Here is a 16,351-nt window from a genome sequence, read left to right on the forward strand (position 1 = left end):
TACAGTGGAAATCATGAGGAATTTTCAGGTGAATATTGGTCATTTGAGATTCAGACAAACCACATCGAAGGCACAGATTCACAATGTGAATGTTCTAATTAAAGGAGTCCATCAAAGGAAACTAGGGCCTGTCTAGGACAAGAAACCATTTTCCACTGGGAAAGTGCTTTGAAGAGGTCAGCAGCCGACTTTTCAAAGACGGTGCACACTGTCATCTCAAGTTCCAAAATTAAGATGGTTCTAAAGCCACTGATATTTAAATGAAGCAACTTTGGTAGGAGACTTTTTTTGGTAATTCCAGCCGACAGACAAGCATACCTGAAACCCGGCTCCTTGTCTTGGGGTGAGGGGTGAGGAGAAACCAACAGGAGAACTAACGGAATTTTACCTCAGTCAACTGTGTTTATTTATATGAGTGGAAGAGTGGCTGCTGCTCGAGAAAAGTATTGGCCAGGGCCGTGCGACTAATAAATGAATCTTCTCGCCAATCCCCCCGTTACTCTGGCTCCACCTCACACTAAGTATGACGGGGCAGTCGCTCTACAGTAGAAACCAGATACCTGCTCAAAGTACAGGGTGCTCAAACATGGTCTACCCGAAAGAAAAAAAGAATCCTTATCTGGCCCCACCGGAGGGAAGAGGGAGCAAAACTGGGGGCAGGGCAAGGAATCCAACTTTTTTGAAAGCTAATGCAAGCATATATTTCCTGCTATGACAACCGCATCGGCCTCCTGTCTCTTCCCATCCTACACTTTGCTGCGCTGGGACAGTTTTTCCGAAAAGCCCTTTAGGCCCTATCTCCCTAGTCAAAAACCTCCAATCGTTGCCCCTAAACCTCCACACCAAACTCCTTGCTGTCGGCTTTAGGGCAGTCACCTCTCCCGCGCTCCACTGATCAACTACAATCCAATCCACACATTCTCTTCTAACCCCAACCTACTCTCGGGACCTCGATCTCATCTATCCCACCACTGACCTACCCCTTCCCCACATCCTTCCTCTCCCTCATCACAGCTGACAATCCACCACTCTCCGCGCCTTCAAAACCTTCCTAAAAATCACATCTCTTCCAAGAGGCCTCCTTTAAGTCCTCATTTCCCCACGTGTCTTCCCCTCTGCTTCACCTAAACACTTGGCTGCCTATCTCCCCCACCCTTAAGCACTTTGATACTCACTTCAGCCCCACAGCACTTAAACTCTAAGATTTCTCCTATCTGTACCTTAACTTGAGGTCTGTGTCTCCCCCTGCGGCCGGGGATTGTGTCTACCAACCCCATTACATCATACCTTCCCAGGCACTTAGTATAACACTCTGCACACATTATGCCTTCAGTAAACACCACTGCCTTTTTTTTCCTCCTCCCAGGTGTGGGTATTGAATAAAGTGTCTGTGCAGGGACTAAGTACAGTACAGCAGTGGTATTTAAATGCTGTATGCAGAAGAACACTGTTCTAAGCCCATGGGAGACTATAATGCAATAGAATTCGTAATCTTGACGCCCAAGAAGCTTAGAGTCAAGAGGGGGAAGCAGACATTAAAATGTTTCAGACAGGAAAGAAGGCAGAACATAGAGATATGTACCTAAGTGCTCTGGGGCTGGGGAAGTGCTTATAAGGGGTACTCATCCCTGCTCAAAGGCAACTGAGGGGAGGGTGAATAGGCGGGGGAAATGAGATGTTATTCACAGAAGGCCTCCTGGACCTTAAAGGTCCCTTCAGTTAAAGGATCAGCTACCACATCAAGAGAGGAACTTTAAATTCTATTTCTGAAGAAGAAGTTGTTGGTCAAGTACTAAAAGTTTCACTCCTGAAATGTTAATTTGTTTAGAAAAATTAATAAAGACAGGTACATTAGGGTTTAAAAAAGAACAAAAGCCCCCCAAAACATTTGGCAACTCTTTTTCCTATGTTTGTGCCATGGCAGTCTTCTCCATTTTTGAGTATCCAAGATCTTATGCTGTGACTAAATTCACTATGGGCAGGGAATGGGTCTGCTTCTTGTTGAACTGAACTCTCCCAAGAGCTTAGTCCAGTGTTCTGCAAATAGTAAGAGCTCAAGAAATGACTGATTGATGCCTCAAGACAAATTCAGCTAAAGTAGAACAGATTAAGAAAATTCTGTTCTGGGGAGGACTTTAAAATTAGGTGAAGCCCCTAGCAGGGGTGGTGCCTCCACAAATGAGTATGCATTTGTAACCATTTTAAAATGGAATAAATTTAAGTTGGAGGAATTTTTTTTTAATTACTTTCTTGGTGAGAAAGACTTCTTAAAGTGGAAAGAGGAAGAGAGCATGCCGCAGGTCTGCTCACTCTGCTCCAAACACTGGAAGCCCAACTAAAACATCTGATCTTCCAACAATTCCTAGGTTATTCTTGGGCTACCCAGGTACCATACACTGGCATTTTAAAAATAGTTAAGAACTTTGAATTGGATCCTGGTTTGGACTGGCAACCGACCAAAATGTAGAAGCAGAATATTCAGGAATGACAGGAGTCCACATTCACACTATTCCCCACCCCAAAGAATTTAGACTCTGCCAGTTAGTTTTACAAGCAGTCCATAACTCACTTGAGAATCAGTCTGCCATTTTAGCCACATGGCTCTGGAAAAATCCTTCATGGAAGAAAAGAGGGTGGGGTTGTGGGGGGAGGGGAAGAGCAGGGGAGGAAAGGATATTTAGTGGAAAGGGCATGGGTCTGGGAGACAGAGAACCTGGGCTCTAAACCCAGGTCTGCCACTTGCTTGCTCTATGACCTTGGGCAAGTCAGTCAACTTCCTTCTGTGCCAACTTCATCTGCAGACTGGGGATTCAAAACCTATTCTTCCTCCTCACACCCTGAGCCCCATGTGGGACCTGATAGTCTTGCATTTACCTCAGCGCTTAGTACAGTGCTTGACAGAGAACTTAGATACCACAAGACCACTCTTAGCCTACAGTGAGTTTTAAACGCTCATCTTTTCAAAACTCTCCTCTTTTCCGGTTAAACGCTTTTAAGTTGTAGCCTACAGTTTTGATTGGTTTCCCCCTCGGTGAAGCCACTTCTCAAAAAAGTAAGTTTACAAATGTTGAATGGTTCATAATGGATTATCCAAATGTTTTAAAGACATAGATAAAAAAAGGTCAACACACTTATTAAGGCTAGTTTCAGTAAACACACTTTCAATTTTAGTTAATGGGTGAAAGTTTCTACATCAAGTGGTGTGCCAAAGCAAAAACAAAATAAATAACGCTTTATAGACTCATTTGCTTCTGATCCCAGCTAACGGAATGCCCCATTTTAACTCAAGCCTCCATATATGTAAATCGGGGATCCTTAGGTCTTGTTCTTTGAACCACAGTTCTCAAAATACCAACAGTACTTCAGCGCAGTTTCATCTAAAAGCTGTACAATCTTTAATCCTTTGACGTAATGCACTTGCTCAAAATAGCAAATTTTACTAAGGTAAATGAACTGAAGACAGGTAAAAGCAAGATGCAGTGGAACCCTGATCCAGAACATAGCAAGCACTTCTGTTTTCTCAACTACAAGTCACCTGAGGCTACAAAAAGGGGTATAAAGATAAAACAACGCTCTGACCCAGAGGGATCTTCTAGGGAAGAGAAATGTAAAAAGATCAAAGATCCGTAAGGGACATGTATGGAGCTGCTTATTACAGCACTGGAACATCTGGAAGCGTGCTTTACTAAAAATTAGGTTAAGTACGGAATAAGGTGTACACTGAGGTTTTGAGGCTCAGAATCTCCAAACTGTACAGTTTGGATGGGGTAGGGGAGATGCCGAAAAAGTGTAGTGACTCTTTTTTTCCTCGTCTCCAATGCCAATTTTGTGAACTCTACTTAGATTACTTTAAGGTCTGTTACGGAGTCCCTGTGGCATATGGTATAACATGACATTTTGACTGATTTGACCAAGTATTCTGATCTCTCCTTTGATCTTTTTATATGCTGCAGGATTGAAAGGGATTTTGCCAAGTCATCTAATCTATTCTTTGTGGACCTGTGCTACTTTACTTGGCTGAGCTATATTCTATGTGCGTGAAAGCCTTCAGAAACCTTCCCCAGAAAATTCTAAATTTGTATTAGAAGCATTTAGCAATGTTAAGATGATTATAATACTAGACTCGAGTCTTCGCACCCAGGTCTTCAAGCGCTTAGTACAGTCCTCTGCATAACATCAGTGCTCAATAGATACGACTGAATGACCATGCAAATGATCAGATAATTGAGGCCCGAAAACATTTCAATGCGCCGAAAGATCTATCTTGCTAGGGTAAAATCAATTGTACTTTTTAAGCCTTGTGTGCATTACACTGTACTACGTGCTCGGAGGAATTAAGAGTTGGTCGACAAGATGTGCAGAGCAGTCAAACGCAGCCTTCTGTAGTCTTCTCCGCACGCCCGATGCTTCTGATAGCTACCTGCTGGTAAGGTATGCTCCTTGAGAGAGTGATAAATATACAATATCTGGTACCGTTTGTCAAATCTAAACTGGGTTCACCTACATCTTGTTCTGACAAATCATTCTGCACAGGACTACCAATATTGAGCTATATGGTGTTCAGAACAGGAAAAAAACAGCAACAACCCAAAAACCCACCAACTCCCTCATTGTCTGGATTAGAGCAGGAGATGGCCAGGGTTTTAGCAGAATGGACTGAGACCAAGTTGGTGGTTGCCCAGGTGGCAGTTCCAGGGATATCCCAAAATCTCAAGGCGCAGCTGCAAGAGCACCTCTTCAAGTGTCCAGCCCAGGTTCATATTTCTGGTCCGTTATTATTATGGTACTTGTTTAAGCTCTTACGTCTACTTGCCCTGCCCCACACGGGGCTCGGTCTCAGGAGGAGGGAGAACAAGTCTCGAGCCCCCATTTTAGAGCCGAGGAAACCAGGGTAGAGCCAGGCCCTTACTCCCCACTCCTCCACTAGGCCACACCGCTTCCCGTGGTCCATCTTTGATTGACGTTAGTTTGAGACTCCAATTGGGTGGAGATGCTTTGAGCCCAGGGTTTCAAGCTCAGGCAGGTGTCTGGATGGGCACGTTGCCACTTCAAACTTTTCTTCACTCCCTCCTCCCATCCCAGTTCATATGACTGAAGCTGTCCTGCTACATCAGCTTCACTTTTTTTGTTTTTTAAATGGCATTTGTTAAGCGCTTACTAAGTGCCGAGCACTGATCGACATTTGGGGGTGGATTCAAGTGTACAGGCAGGATATGGTCCCTGTTCCCCATCCCTGTCCCCCACTGGGAGCTCACCATCTCGCTTTTCTCTCTCTTTCCCTAAATTGCTCTGCTGATCTGGGCTAGATTAGCAGTAGGACAAGTGGTAGAAGAAAAACCTGAGTCGGAAGATCAGGGTCGGCGTGACAGATGGGCACTGATGATCTTTTAATATCAGTCATATCGATAATCCCTTCTGGAGCGTGGGTAATGGAGAACTCACTGTCCCTTAAAGAGGAAGGGCCCCGACGCAGCATTTGGTTTTTAGGAGTCAGAATCCTAAATCCCACAGCGTCACTAGAGCAAGCGCAACCAAATATTTTTTAGAGGACCTCTAGATGACCTCTCCCACCGAGGAATCCCTCAACTTGCGGGATACGATAGGCTAGTTCAGGAACGGCAGAAATTCCTCTCTACACGAAGAGATCGGAAACCGACTGAGGCCCACTGTAACATCAGGACACTTTCTAACTGAAGCAGGGGGAGACCGATTCCCCATCTGGTAACCATTCAGAGCTTCCATGGGCAAACCATTTGATTTTCATCGGAGTGATTCAAAACACATCGTCTCAGAAACCACCACCAGGCCCTCCGTTGTGCAGCATCTCCTGGCACTAGGCCAAAATTTGGTAGAAGAGATTTACCTCTCCATCAGTAGAGGTAAGCATTTTACATCGGAGAGACTCTTTCAAAACGCAAGAGCCAAAGAACACTGCATATAACACGAGCTGAAGTAGCAGCAGCTTTTCGGGCTGTCCATTCTTTTGGGAAAGGTAAGAGCTTGGTTCTCTGAAAATTTCAGTGCAGAACAAGTTAGCCCATGAGAAGTGACCTTAATAAATCAAAGTCTATAAAAACGAGGTAACTAATTGTAACGGCTAGAAAATGATGCTCGTTAAGCTTGAACTGTGCCTTCCACGACACGCACTGAAGACTTGTAACATCATTCTCGAGCCCAAACCCCAGAAAACCTGTTTCGTTCCATCAGGATAGTGATCCTGCACTACCTTCGCTACAAGGCCTCCCGGCCATCCTCAGCTCTCTCCAGAAATGTAAGGGGATCAGGTGGCCCCTCCCTGTATCTTCACGCCGCCCCCTCTTAAACCCCAAAGCGCCTGGGGTTTCAACAACAGGTGGGTCGGGATACCTTTACGATCGCCCGGCAGGCCGGAGTGCTTCTCTGGCTTTTACCCAGGCCAACAAGTGTCCTCCCTCAAGAAATCTTTGTTTGTTGCACCTCGTCTAGTGGGAAACAGGCAAGTTAACCGTTTTAATTGCTTGGCAACAAAGAGGAAAATTAAGCCATGTACCTCATTACGAATGCTTACTGCTCTTGCCGTCCCTCGAATATTTGGAAAATAATATATGTCTGTTTCCAAGACTAGCGCCAATTATTCTTTCCTAGCATCCAAATCCAAAAAGGATTATCAGTGCATATTTAGGTGTTCTCTGCCAGTTCTTCCCCAGCTCTTGGGAGTCACCCTAATCTCATTCTGATTACAAACCCAAAACCCAACAAAAAGGCATTGGTTCAAGATATTTATATCCTGCCTATTTTCAAAATTCTGAAGTCACACTTAATAGCTCCACAACTGAATAGGCCAACTGTCCTGTTGGAATAACGTTTTTCAAGATTCCAAAAACTGAGCCCAGTGAAAGAAAAAAAAACCCAAAAACCACATACCTCCCCCCACCAGTAAACAAACAAACAAAAAATCAGCTTGAGAGAAAAGAACAAGTGTCCTAAGTTCCAGCATTTTCTCATTATTGTAAAAGCTAACTTACATTCCGAGAAGACCTTTAATTTAAAACTCCTCTCCAGGCTATTCCAGGCTAACCAGCGCTAGCATCATGCGCAATAACTGTCAGTTATCAAAAAAAGGGAAAAGAGTGGCCCTTCTTAGAAGGGCAGAGGGGCGTATGTGTTGGGTACCGACCAGGTGCGGCAGGTTAATGTACCCTGAAACGCCAAGTTATTTTGAGACTCATCTCAAGCCTGGCTGAAGCCTTAAAAAGAAAGATGGTGCAGTTACCACCTGCTTTACGCCACACCAAAGAAGCTATTAGGCCTTTAGGCTGGGGGGGGTCGAGGGGCAAGGAAGAAGGCAGAATGGAAAAGCCGTGAAAATAGAAGCTTGCTTGCACATGGTGAGACATCCAATCGAAGAGCCCTAGGGCTCTTGGCTCAGGGTACCAGCGAGTCCAGAGCCAAAATACCCAGGTCGCACAGCTCTCCTACTCTCCCCTAGCGCCGCTGCCAGACAGGGACGGGCTACGAGTCCAGTGAGACTCATTCTGCCAGGCTGAAAAGAACAGGGACCACCTCTCAGAGGCATGCTTTTGTTCATCAGCTGATGTGTCCCCGGACCCCAGTTCTCTACCAATCGGGAGACTCCTGTGTTGCAATCCGGGAGCTAAGGCTTTCAGGGGCACACGTCTGCGCTTGCCATATGTGAGAATCAGAGCTCAACCTCACTCCCAGGAGAGCAGAGCTCTAATCTCCCATGTCTGAGACAGAAGTAGTTGTTGCGATGCTGCTGGGCTGGAGATCTACACCTACCCAAAAAGAGGGGGGGAAAAAAAAAATAATCTGTAATAGTAATAAAAGACAATACCGCAGAGGCAAGCGCCACGAAAAGCACTTGCGTTTGCTTTACATAAAGCTTCAGCCAAGAGCTCAATACATGAAATGCCTAACACCTGGGCAAAAATTAGTCAAAATAATATCTAATTTAAAATACTTTCAGACTTAAGCCTATTGGAAAGGGTAAGACAATTTTGGTAAATTATCTTTTTGTCACTGCAAGTGAAAAGCTCATATAAAAAGAGACAGTGGCAAGAAAATGCACGTCAAGTCCTGTCAAGGCCTTCCCACATATTCTCCTTATAAAAAGGCAGCAGGGAAAGCTATAGAACCATGCAAGCGCAAGAATCCTCCGGAGCCCCCTCACCCACTGCACAATCAGATCTAGAATTCCAGAAAATGGAATTCAGGGAATGGCTTGGCAGCTGCCCCAAATCCTTCGCATTCAATTCCTCCCTTCCCCTCGGCCCTCCCTCCAACCCCTACCCCCCCAGAGTAACTGTAGCACTGGGAAGCTCCTTCCTAGCCGTCCTTCGGCAATATAGTTATTGGCATAGGATTGTTCCTCTGTTAAGGAAAAGTTCAAGTCCCAGACCTTTCACATATTCCAAAAGGTCAAGAGGTCTCCCCTCCAAAATTTCATCAACTGAGCCCAATTCTCCCAGTGCCTATGTTTACTCTCTGGTAGTAAACCAGTCAAGGAAAAGAGCATTAACTCTTTCAGATCACCAGTGGGGCTCTTAGTACCTGTCGTTAAACACTTGCGCAACCAAGGCACGAAGCCCTATGCAATTCCCTTGGTGGGCGGATGTTCCCGCCCCTTGCCCCTTTCATCCAAAGTTTATTTCCCACTACCAGGGTATAGCCTGAAGCCCTGGGAGCACTCAACTCACTAACAGTAAAACTTACCCTGTTTGAGAAGTGAACAGATCACCTATCTGAAAACACGGAATACTGGGCTCCTTCCTCCGTAAGGAAAAAACGAAACCCCTAGAAAATTTCTCTTTGATTCTTTTGATCTCAGTTTAACCCTGGAACAGTCAAAAGGGGGAAGGGGTGAGAACAAGGGGCAAGAACGGGGCAAGCAGTCGAAAGGGGCATGAACAAATTCCGTGAATATGCCAGAAGAGTCTTACCTAGTAATTACCACCACTGAAGAGAAAGTAGTTTGGAAACACCCAGCTGAAGGGTGGGTTAAATGAAGTCAATTCAGTAAGGTGCACAGTTAAATACAATAACACTAGCTGGGAGACGCTACATCTGAAACCCAACTTTTAGAGACGGGATCTAAAAATATGACTATTTACTGCCACATTAAAAAGTTTCAAGTATCCCCAATGCACAAGAACTGTATTTTGTTCAAAAATCTCAAGTTCAGACAGAACAAGAATAAGCAGGATGGGCTTCCACCGCTCAGATTTTCAAGTGTCAATTCTCAAAATGAAGGTAGGCGTGTGATTTCAATGAAAAAAGGAGAGAGAGAGAGAGAGAGAGAGAGAGAGAGAGAGAGAGAGGAAGAAAGAAACCCAGACCTTTTTGGTGCTGCTGCAGCACACTGTGGTCACCTTTGGATAAAAAGATTAATAAGAATACAATTTGAGAAAGTATTTCAAAGCCATCTATGGTTAATAATAATAAAAAAAACCCCGAGATATAAATCTCTGAGCCTTAAAATCACTGGGGTAAAAAACAAACAAATCCAACACACCCAACAAGCCTTGCTTACTCATGCCTTTCATCTACCTTGATTTAGACAAACAACTCCACTCCATCATGTAAAGCGATTCTACAGGAAATCATCATCATAGTATTGGTTAAGCGCTTACTATGTGTCATGCACTGTTCTAAGCGCTGGGATACATAGAAGGTAATCAAGTTGTCTCACGTGGGGCGCTCAGTCTTAATCCCCCATTTTACAGATGAGGTAACTGAGGCCTAGAGAAGTTCAGTGACTTGCCCAAAGTCACACAGCTGACACGCGGCAGAGCCGGGATTCGAACCCATAACCTCCGACTCCCAAGCCCATCCGCTTTCCCCTGAACCAGTCTGCTCCAGCCCATCAGTGCTCTCTCTGCAGGCAGTAAGTGCTCAGTGAGTACCAGAATGATTACTGGAGGGTGGCCACCGTCTGCCCCCACCCACATATGCATTTTGAGAGGCGTTGCGAAGAGATAGAGGATGATTCCCTTGTAAAGTTTTAAAATCCCGAGAGCCAGTAGGCAGCTGGATTCCTGGGAAATGAAATAGCCTTACGATGTTTTGGTTCCTCAGCCTCCAGTCTATTCTTAGAAAAAGAGATTCGAGTTTGGAAATTCTTCTGGCTGAGCTGTTCCGTAACCTTTATCATGGCCGTCAGCGACCAAAGTTTGAGTTCCGCCACTCAAAGGCGGACGGCACACAGAGAAGCTAGTGCCTCTTCCTGCAGACAGTTTTCTGCATGGCTGACTCATTACATTAACATTACATCAGCTAATCCAGGGAGGGGTATGGTGGCCATAAGACTCATGTTACAAGGCTTTTACATAAAGCACAATACAAAATGAAGATTCCAGTACACTTGGGGGAAAAAAAAAGTCTACTGAAAAAAAGGTCTATAACCTGTTGCGGAGGTTCAATTATGAATTATGACTAATGCAGTTACAAGCCATTTAGTTTCTAGGCTATCATCAGGTTTAACTTCAGGCTCCAACTGTTGAATACGAAATGTATTTTGTTTTAAAAAGAACATCTGCACCAAAAAAAGAAAGCCAGCCAACAGATTTTAGTCAAGGAGTTCTCTCTTCTACGGTGCTCTTTCCGGCCCGCCCTCAAAAAATATCTACAAAATTAAGGTACGAGACATCACCTAATACCCTCAGACTTGGAAAAAAAAAAATAGCATTTATTAAGGGTCTACCGCACGCCAGGCACTGTACCGAGTGCCTGGGGTACCTTCGATGGATAATCAAGTGGGATACCTCAATCCCCGTCCCACATGGGGCTCAGTCTCCAACCCCATTTTACAGACAAGACACCCAGAAATTAAGTGACTGGTCCAGGGTCACCGAGCAGGCAAGTGGCAGAACAGGCATTAGAACTCAGGGCCGTGCTCTTTCCACTAGACCACACTGTAACTTCTCGACTTGAATTTGCATGGTATCAGGTTTTTTTTTTCCTCAAGTGAGAGCAGAAATGAAAGGGTTAATTTAGCAGCCGACGGCCCTCGTTGGGGAACCCCCAAATACAGTGAAGTTGGATCGAATATACACGTATTGAGTCTCACCAGTACATCATTGCAGATATCTCTTAGCTCGGTCTCAATTTTCTCTCTGTACTCTCGAGCCATCTGCTGTTTTTTCTCGGCACCTTCCGTCTTCTGCTCAATACTCGAGACGACCCTCCAAGATGACCTACGGGCTCCTACGACATTTTTGTAAGCAACAGAGAGAAGATTCCTCTCCTCATTGGATAATTCGGCTCCTTGCTCGGTTACAGACTTCATGCAGCCTGCCATATCATCATATCTCTCGGCTTGCTCGGCCAGTTTGGCCTTCTGCACCAGCTCATTTTTATCCATGACTGAGTTTTCTGAAGAGGAGAAAAAAAGAAAAGAAGAAAAACCAAAAAACAAACATCACTTAAACGTTTCTATTTCAAGACTCTAGGAATGAACCCAACATCGAGGATATCATTTAAGGTTCACCAATTCCCGAGAAAATTAATGCGATGCGTGGGGGGGAAAAAAAAATCCTCTTCCACGCAACTGACACTATACCTTCGCTCTAGAAACACACACGCACGAGCCCAAACTGGCCGCCTAAATTTCTCAACTCGGGGTTGAAATGCCCTCTTCCCAACCTTCCCCAAACTCTGAATTCCGACTCTTAACAGACCGGTGAACCGAAGACGAGAGCTCCGTCACCACTCCCCGACACCCAGAGTGACCGCTCCGATCCCCGGGGCGACGCCGTCGACTCCCTTTCCCATACGGCGACTCAAGCTCCTCCGCCAAAACTCCCGTCGCCTTTTCGGATTCTTTCCTCTCCCGCTCCAACGCGGGCTACGTTTCCGTTTCTAGGCTCTTTTCCCTTTGCTGCCCCCTGAACTCTCACTGCCATTAGGTTTTTGGGGGCCCCGTCGGTGGAGGACGTCGGGTGAGCCGTCCGCCAGTCATCCGGGGGCCCTGGCTTCGAATCCGTTCTCGCTCGCCGAAAACCGAGCCGTGCGGCCGTCCTGCGGGCACCTACGCCTTTCGGCCTCCGACGCCCGGCCTCGGCCGTGGGCCAATGTCACGCGTAACCTTGGACGGCCTGTCCCGGCCAGGGACCTCCTATCCGCCCAAGTCCCCGTCTCCGGCCGTCGTTTGGGAGGCGAGGGGGCAAGATGACGGGGCAGTGAGAACCGCCTTGTTCGGCCCCACCTCCGTGGGCGTCCCCGCCTCTCTGCCCCCTCGACCTCCACCGGCCGCCCCTTCTTCTCGCCTCCGTGTCAGCCGAGAGGTGGCTTTCCCGGGGTCCCGGGGGGGGGGGGGAGGAGGAGATTTCTCTTTCTGAGGCTCTCCACGGCAGGCTCGGCCGCTCTGAAACGCGCCCCCCCCCCCCCCGAGACTACAGTCATCGCTGAGGTGGGCGTCCAGTCCTTAAACGGGGGTGGCCTTACCTCGCAGTAATCTGGGGATTATTTGAAATGTCGCCTTTATTTGGGGGAGAAGGGAAAGGGTGGGGAAAGGGGGGGGGGCCGTCGCGTTTTGGGGGTGCGATGGGTTTGCGGGGTGAGGCCGTCCCGGCCCCGCCCCGGGGGTTGAGCGGGAAGCGGAGGCGGTTTCGGGCGGGGATAAAATGGTGCTGCGGGCCGTCGTCCGCGGAGGGCCGGGGCTCCCTCCTCCCTCCCTCCCGGCCGCCGCCGCCCGCCGGGGCCTGGCGCCCCGCACCTCCGCCCTGAGCCGCCGGAGGAGGAAGAGGAGGCGGAGGACGAGGAGGAGGCGGGGAAGGGGCAGCGGCCCGGTCCCCGGGCGGTCTCTTTGTCATGGCGGCCGTGTGTCACCGAGCCCCACCTCCCGCCCGGGGCGCCCGGCCCCGCCCCGAGCCCCCGCTCGGCCGCGGCAGGTGGGGGGAAAACAGGGCGGCGGCCGCAGCCCCACCCCACCGGGCCGAACCGAACCGGCCGGGGTGTCGGCAACCCCCCGGCAGGCCAGCCGCGCCCCCGCGGGGGAGACGCCCCCACCCGCTCCTTCCTCCTCCCGCCGCCCCCCCCCAGGACCGGCCAGGCGCGCCCCCTTTACCGCAGGGCGACACCCCCCCCCCCCAGTCGAGATCGGCGGGGCCCACCTCGGCCTTCTTCTTCCTCCTCCTCCTCCTCCTCCTCGCTCTGCGTCCGGCCCGAGGCCCCCCACCACCTCCTCCCGCCCGTGCCCCGGGCGGGGGCGGGCTGGGTCCCCGCCGCAGAGCTGCCGCTGCAAAGGAGGGGGAAGGAGGAGGGAGAAAGAGGGGAGGGGGCGGCCTCACCTGCACCGCGGCAATGCCCGCAGCGGCGGGATGATCCCCTCCGGCAGGGGCGGGGGGCTACAACAGCGGGAGGAAGACCGGTCCTGCACCCCAAGGCAGGAGCCCGCCGGGGGGGGGGGGGATTATTTTTCCCCTCTTTGCGGGGGGGGGAGCAAAAGGACAGGCTCTAGACGAAAGCAGCAGAGGCGGCGGCCGGAAGGGAAACCGCCGCCGCCCCGGGACCAGAGGGAGCCCTGCGGGGCGGGAGGGCGTCCTCTTACCGGGGCACGGGACGGGCCGGCGGACGGACGGGTGATGTCGGCGGCGGCGGCGGCGGCGGCGGCGTCGAGACTGTGTCCCTCTCGCTGTCCGCTCCCAGGCTCCAGCCGCTCCGCAGACACGGGGTTTCCTCCGCTCCCCGGCCCCGGCTGCAGGGGCACCACACGCGCGATGACGTCAAACGCTGCTATGGCAACCGCTGATTGGGGCCCAGCGCAACGGCCGCTCGGGCGCGAGCGGGCGCGCGCTTCGCTGGCGCCCTCCCCCCCCCCCGGGCCTCGCTCTGCGCCGGCGCGGGCCGCACCGCCCGCTGACGTCACTCCGCCCGCTCTCGCCTCGCCCACCGACCCCCGCCGCTTCCCGCTCGCGGCCTCCTCCCTGCGCCTGCGCGCTCCTGAAGGGGCACGGTTTTGAGCAATATCCGGGGCCTTTCCCGCCCCCTCCTTTGGCTGCTCTGACTGTTCGTCCCAGGGCGGGGCGATCGGGGGGGGGGGGGGGCGAGTGTGTGTGAGGGGAGAAGGACGACTGACCCTAAAGGGATCGGGACCCGATAGCCACCCTTCCCTCTCCCGTCTTGACAGGGCCTCACATCCGCCCCTCCTTGAGTTTACCTGCTCAGCCCGAGAAAAGCCGCCTTTCTGCCCTTTTAAGGCTCGGAAAGGAGACGAGCGAGGCGGGCCCCCCCTCCCCGCCCAACCACGGAGGGGGTTTGATTGACGGGCGAGCGGTCCAATGGGCAGGCGGAGGGCGAGTCGGGGGGGCGGGGCCTCGAGGCGCAGCTCGCGCTCGGGGAGGGCGGGCGCGGAGGATCACGGGAAAAGGGCCAACCGTTGGCCGAAAAACGGTTGGGGCAATCTCCTCAGAAAGGGCAGCGATAAGGGGCGGCTGCTGAAATAATGTTGGTATTTGTTAAGCGCTTACTTATGTGCAGAGCACTGTTCTAAGCGCCGGGGTGGACACAGGGGGATCAGGTTGTCCCACGTGGGGCGCACAGTCTTCATCCCCATTTTACAGATGAGGGAACTGAGGCCCAGAGAAGTGAAGTGACTGGCCCACAGTCACACAGCTGACAAGTGGCAGAGCTGGGATTCGAACTCATGAGCCCTGACTCCCAAAGCCCGTGCTCTTTCCACCGCGCCACGCTGCTGAGAGGGAAACCAGACCATCCAGGCGGCCGAATGGCCCCGAGGGCACTAGGAGGGTCGCGGTGTCGATAAATCTTGAGGCGAATAAAGCACCGTTAGGGGATCCCTTTTCATATAACCAACCTTTTTTTTTTTTTTGATAGAAGTGGACCTTTGGGAAGGACTCAAACTTGAGGGTTTCATGATGTAGGACGAACAGATAATGAAATGAGTCGTAAACACACAAACCACAGCCCCCCCCCCCGGGGCCAAGGGCCTTAAGAATGGTGGCATTACTGTGGCGGTCCCAGCACTGTGCTCCGCGCTTGGGGTTGAATCCGCCCAGAGACAGTCCCCGTGCCACCTCAATAAACTGATCCTGCCGTGTTATGAGAGTAATAATTGAAGTTATTGAGAGCTTTTTGCGTGCAAAGCCCTATACTAAGCGTTAGGGAGGGTGTAGTAGAACATATAAAAAGTAGGCCAGGAGGTGATAGCGATAAAACTGTACGGAAAGCTGGATTCGCTTTCTGTGGTAAATACAAGCTTCAGTAATAATAATAATTGAAGATGAATGGTGGGATTTGTTAAGCGCTTTCTAGGTGCCAAGACTAGTAAGCATGGGGATAGGTGCAGTACGATCAGGCAGGCAAGTGATCCACGTCACATGGGGCTCACCGTCTCAGGGGAAGATAGAAGTACTTAATCCCTCTTTTACAGGTGAGGAAATTAAAGCATGGCAAAGTTAGATGACTTTCCCAAGTTCATTCAGCAGGCAAGTAGGGGACATGGGATTTAGGACCCAGGCCTCTGGCCTCCCAGTTCTGAGCACTTTTCACTAGCCCTTGCCACTTCCCGGGGTCTTTAATTCCCCAGCTTCCAGGGCTAGGAATTGCCACCAGCAGACTTAAAGAGCTGGGGAAGAAGGTAGAGGATTGGAGGGAAAGAAGTAATAAAGGGTGTTGAGAGTGAAAAAGAGGAACACAGGGCTGCCTGTTCACTATTTTGGCGCCTAAGAGTACGTAAACTTTCTCTAAGATATGCCAACCTAAAATTAGATCTTCCACCAGAGCCCAAAGATCCCAAAACTGGATGAGGGCAGGCAGATGGGAAATTCAGCATAAGATCGTCCTTCCCATGATGAGACAAATAATCTTATATATTATTTATATTTATATATATTTATATATCGATATACAAATAAGAGTTAGAGTAAGTGGAATCCAGAAATGTTGAACTGGGAGGGTTAGATAACCACGGAAAAGTAGTTTAAGAGAGACCGGCGGAGACCTTCACCAGGGCATGGATGTGAAAACCGCCTTGGATCAGAAATGAGAAGTATCCAAGCTTCCTTCTCTCCCTCCCCATCATTAGGTAGCACCTCAGCCTCAAGTAGAGCTCTAGGGTTTGGGGTTTTTTGCCGAGGCATGGCTCTTGAGGGGCAAAAATGCTGATTTAAGGGGCAAAAATGCTGTTTTGGGCCTGTGGTCCCACTGGTTCTGTAATATGGCTTTCCAATAGGACAGGCATATCGGAAAGTTCAAACTGTTCCTTCTCCGGAATTGTAACTGACTTCCCGGTGGAAACAGTAGTAGCGACTGGACGTTAGATCAGGCTAAATTTATCATTTCTCCTTTTCCCTGGGGATTAGGGTTCGGCTTGTGCGATATTAACAATCCCTTC

The 16,351-nt window shown here is 49.7% G+C and overlaps 1 protein-coding gene across 1 annotated transcript in view; it reads right to left on the reverse strand.

The window, feature by feature from the left end:
* The window catches only part of YWHAZ (tyrosine 3-monooxygenase/tryptophan 5-monooxygenase activation protein zeta), a 30,597-nt gene extending 16,932 nt beyond the window's left edge, over positions 1–13,665 (reverse strand). Inside the window, exons 1-2 of the mRNA XM_001509037.5 lie at positions 13,547–13,665; positions 11,066–11,370 (exon numbers count right to left, since the gene is read on the reverse strand). Of these exons, the coding sequence (XP_001509087.2) occupies positions 11,066–11,359 (294 nt within the window). The 5' untranslated portion in view covers positions 11,360–11,370; positions 13,547–13,665. The remainder of the gene's footprint in view (positions 1–11,065; positions 11,371–13,546) is intronic.
* Positions 13,666–16,351: the final 2,686 nt, after the last annotated feature.

The sequence above is a fragment of the Ornithorhynchus anatinus genome, chromosome 4, assembly GCF_004115215.2.
Source record: "Ornithorhynchus anatinus isolate Pmale09 chromosome 4, mOrnAna1.pri.v4, whole genome shotgun sequence".
NCBI lineage: Eukaryota > Metazoa > Chordata > Mammalia > Monotremata > Ornithorhynchidae > Ornithorhynchus > Ornithorhynchus anatinus.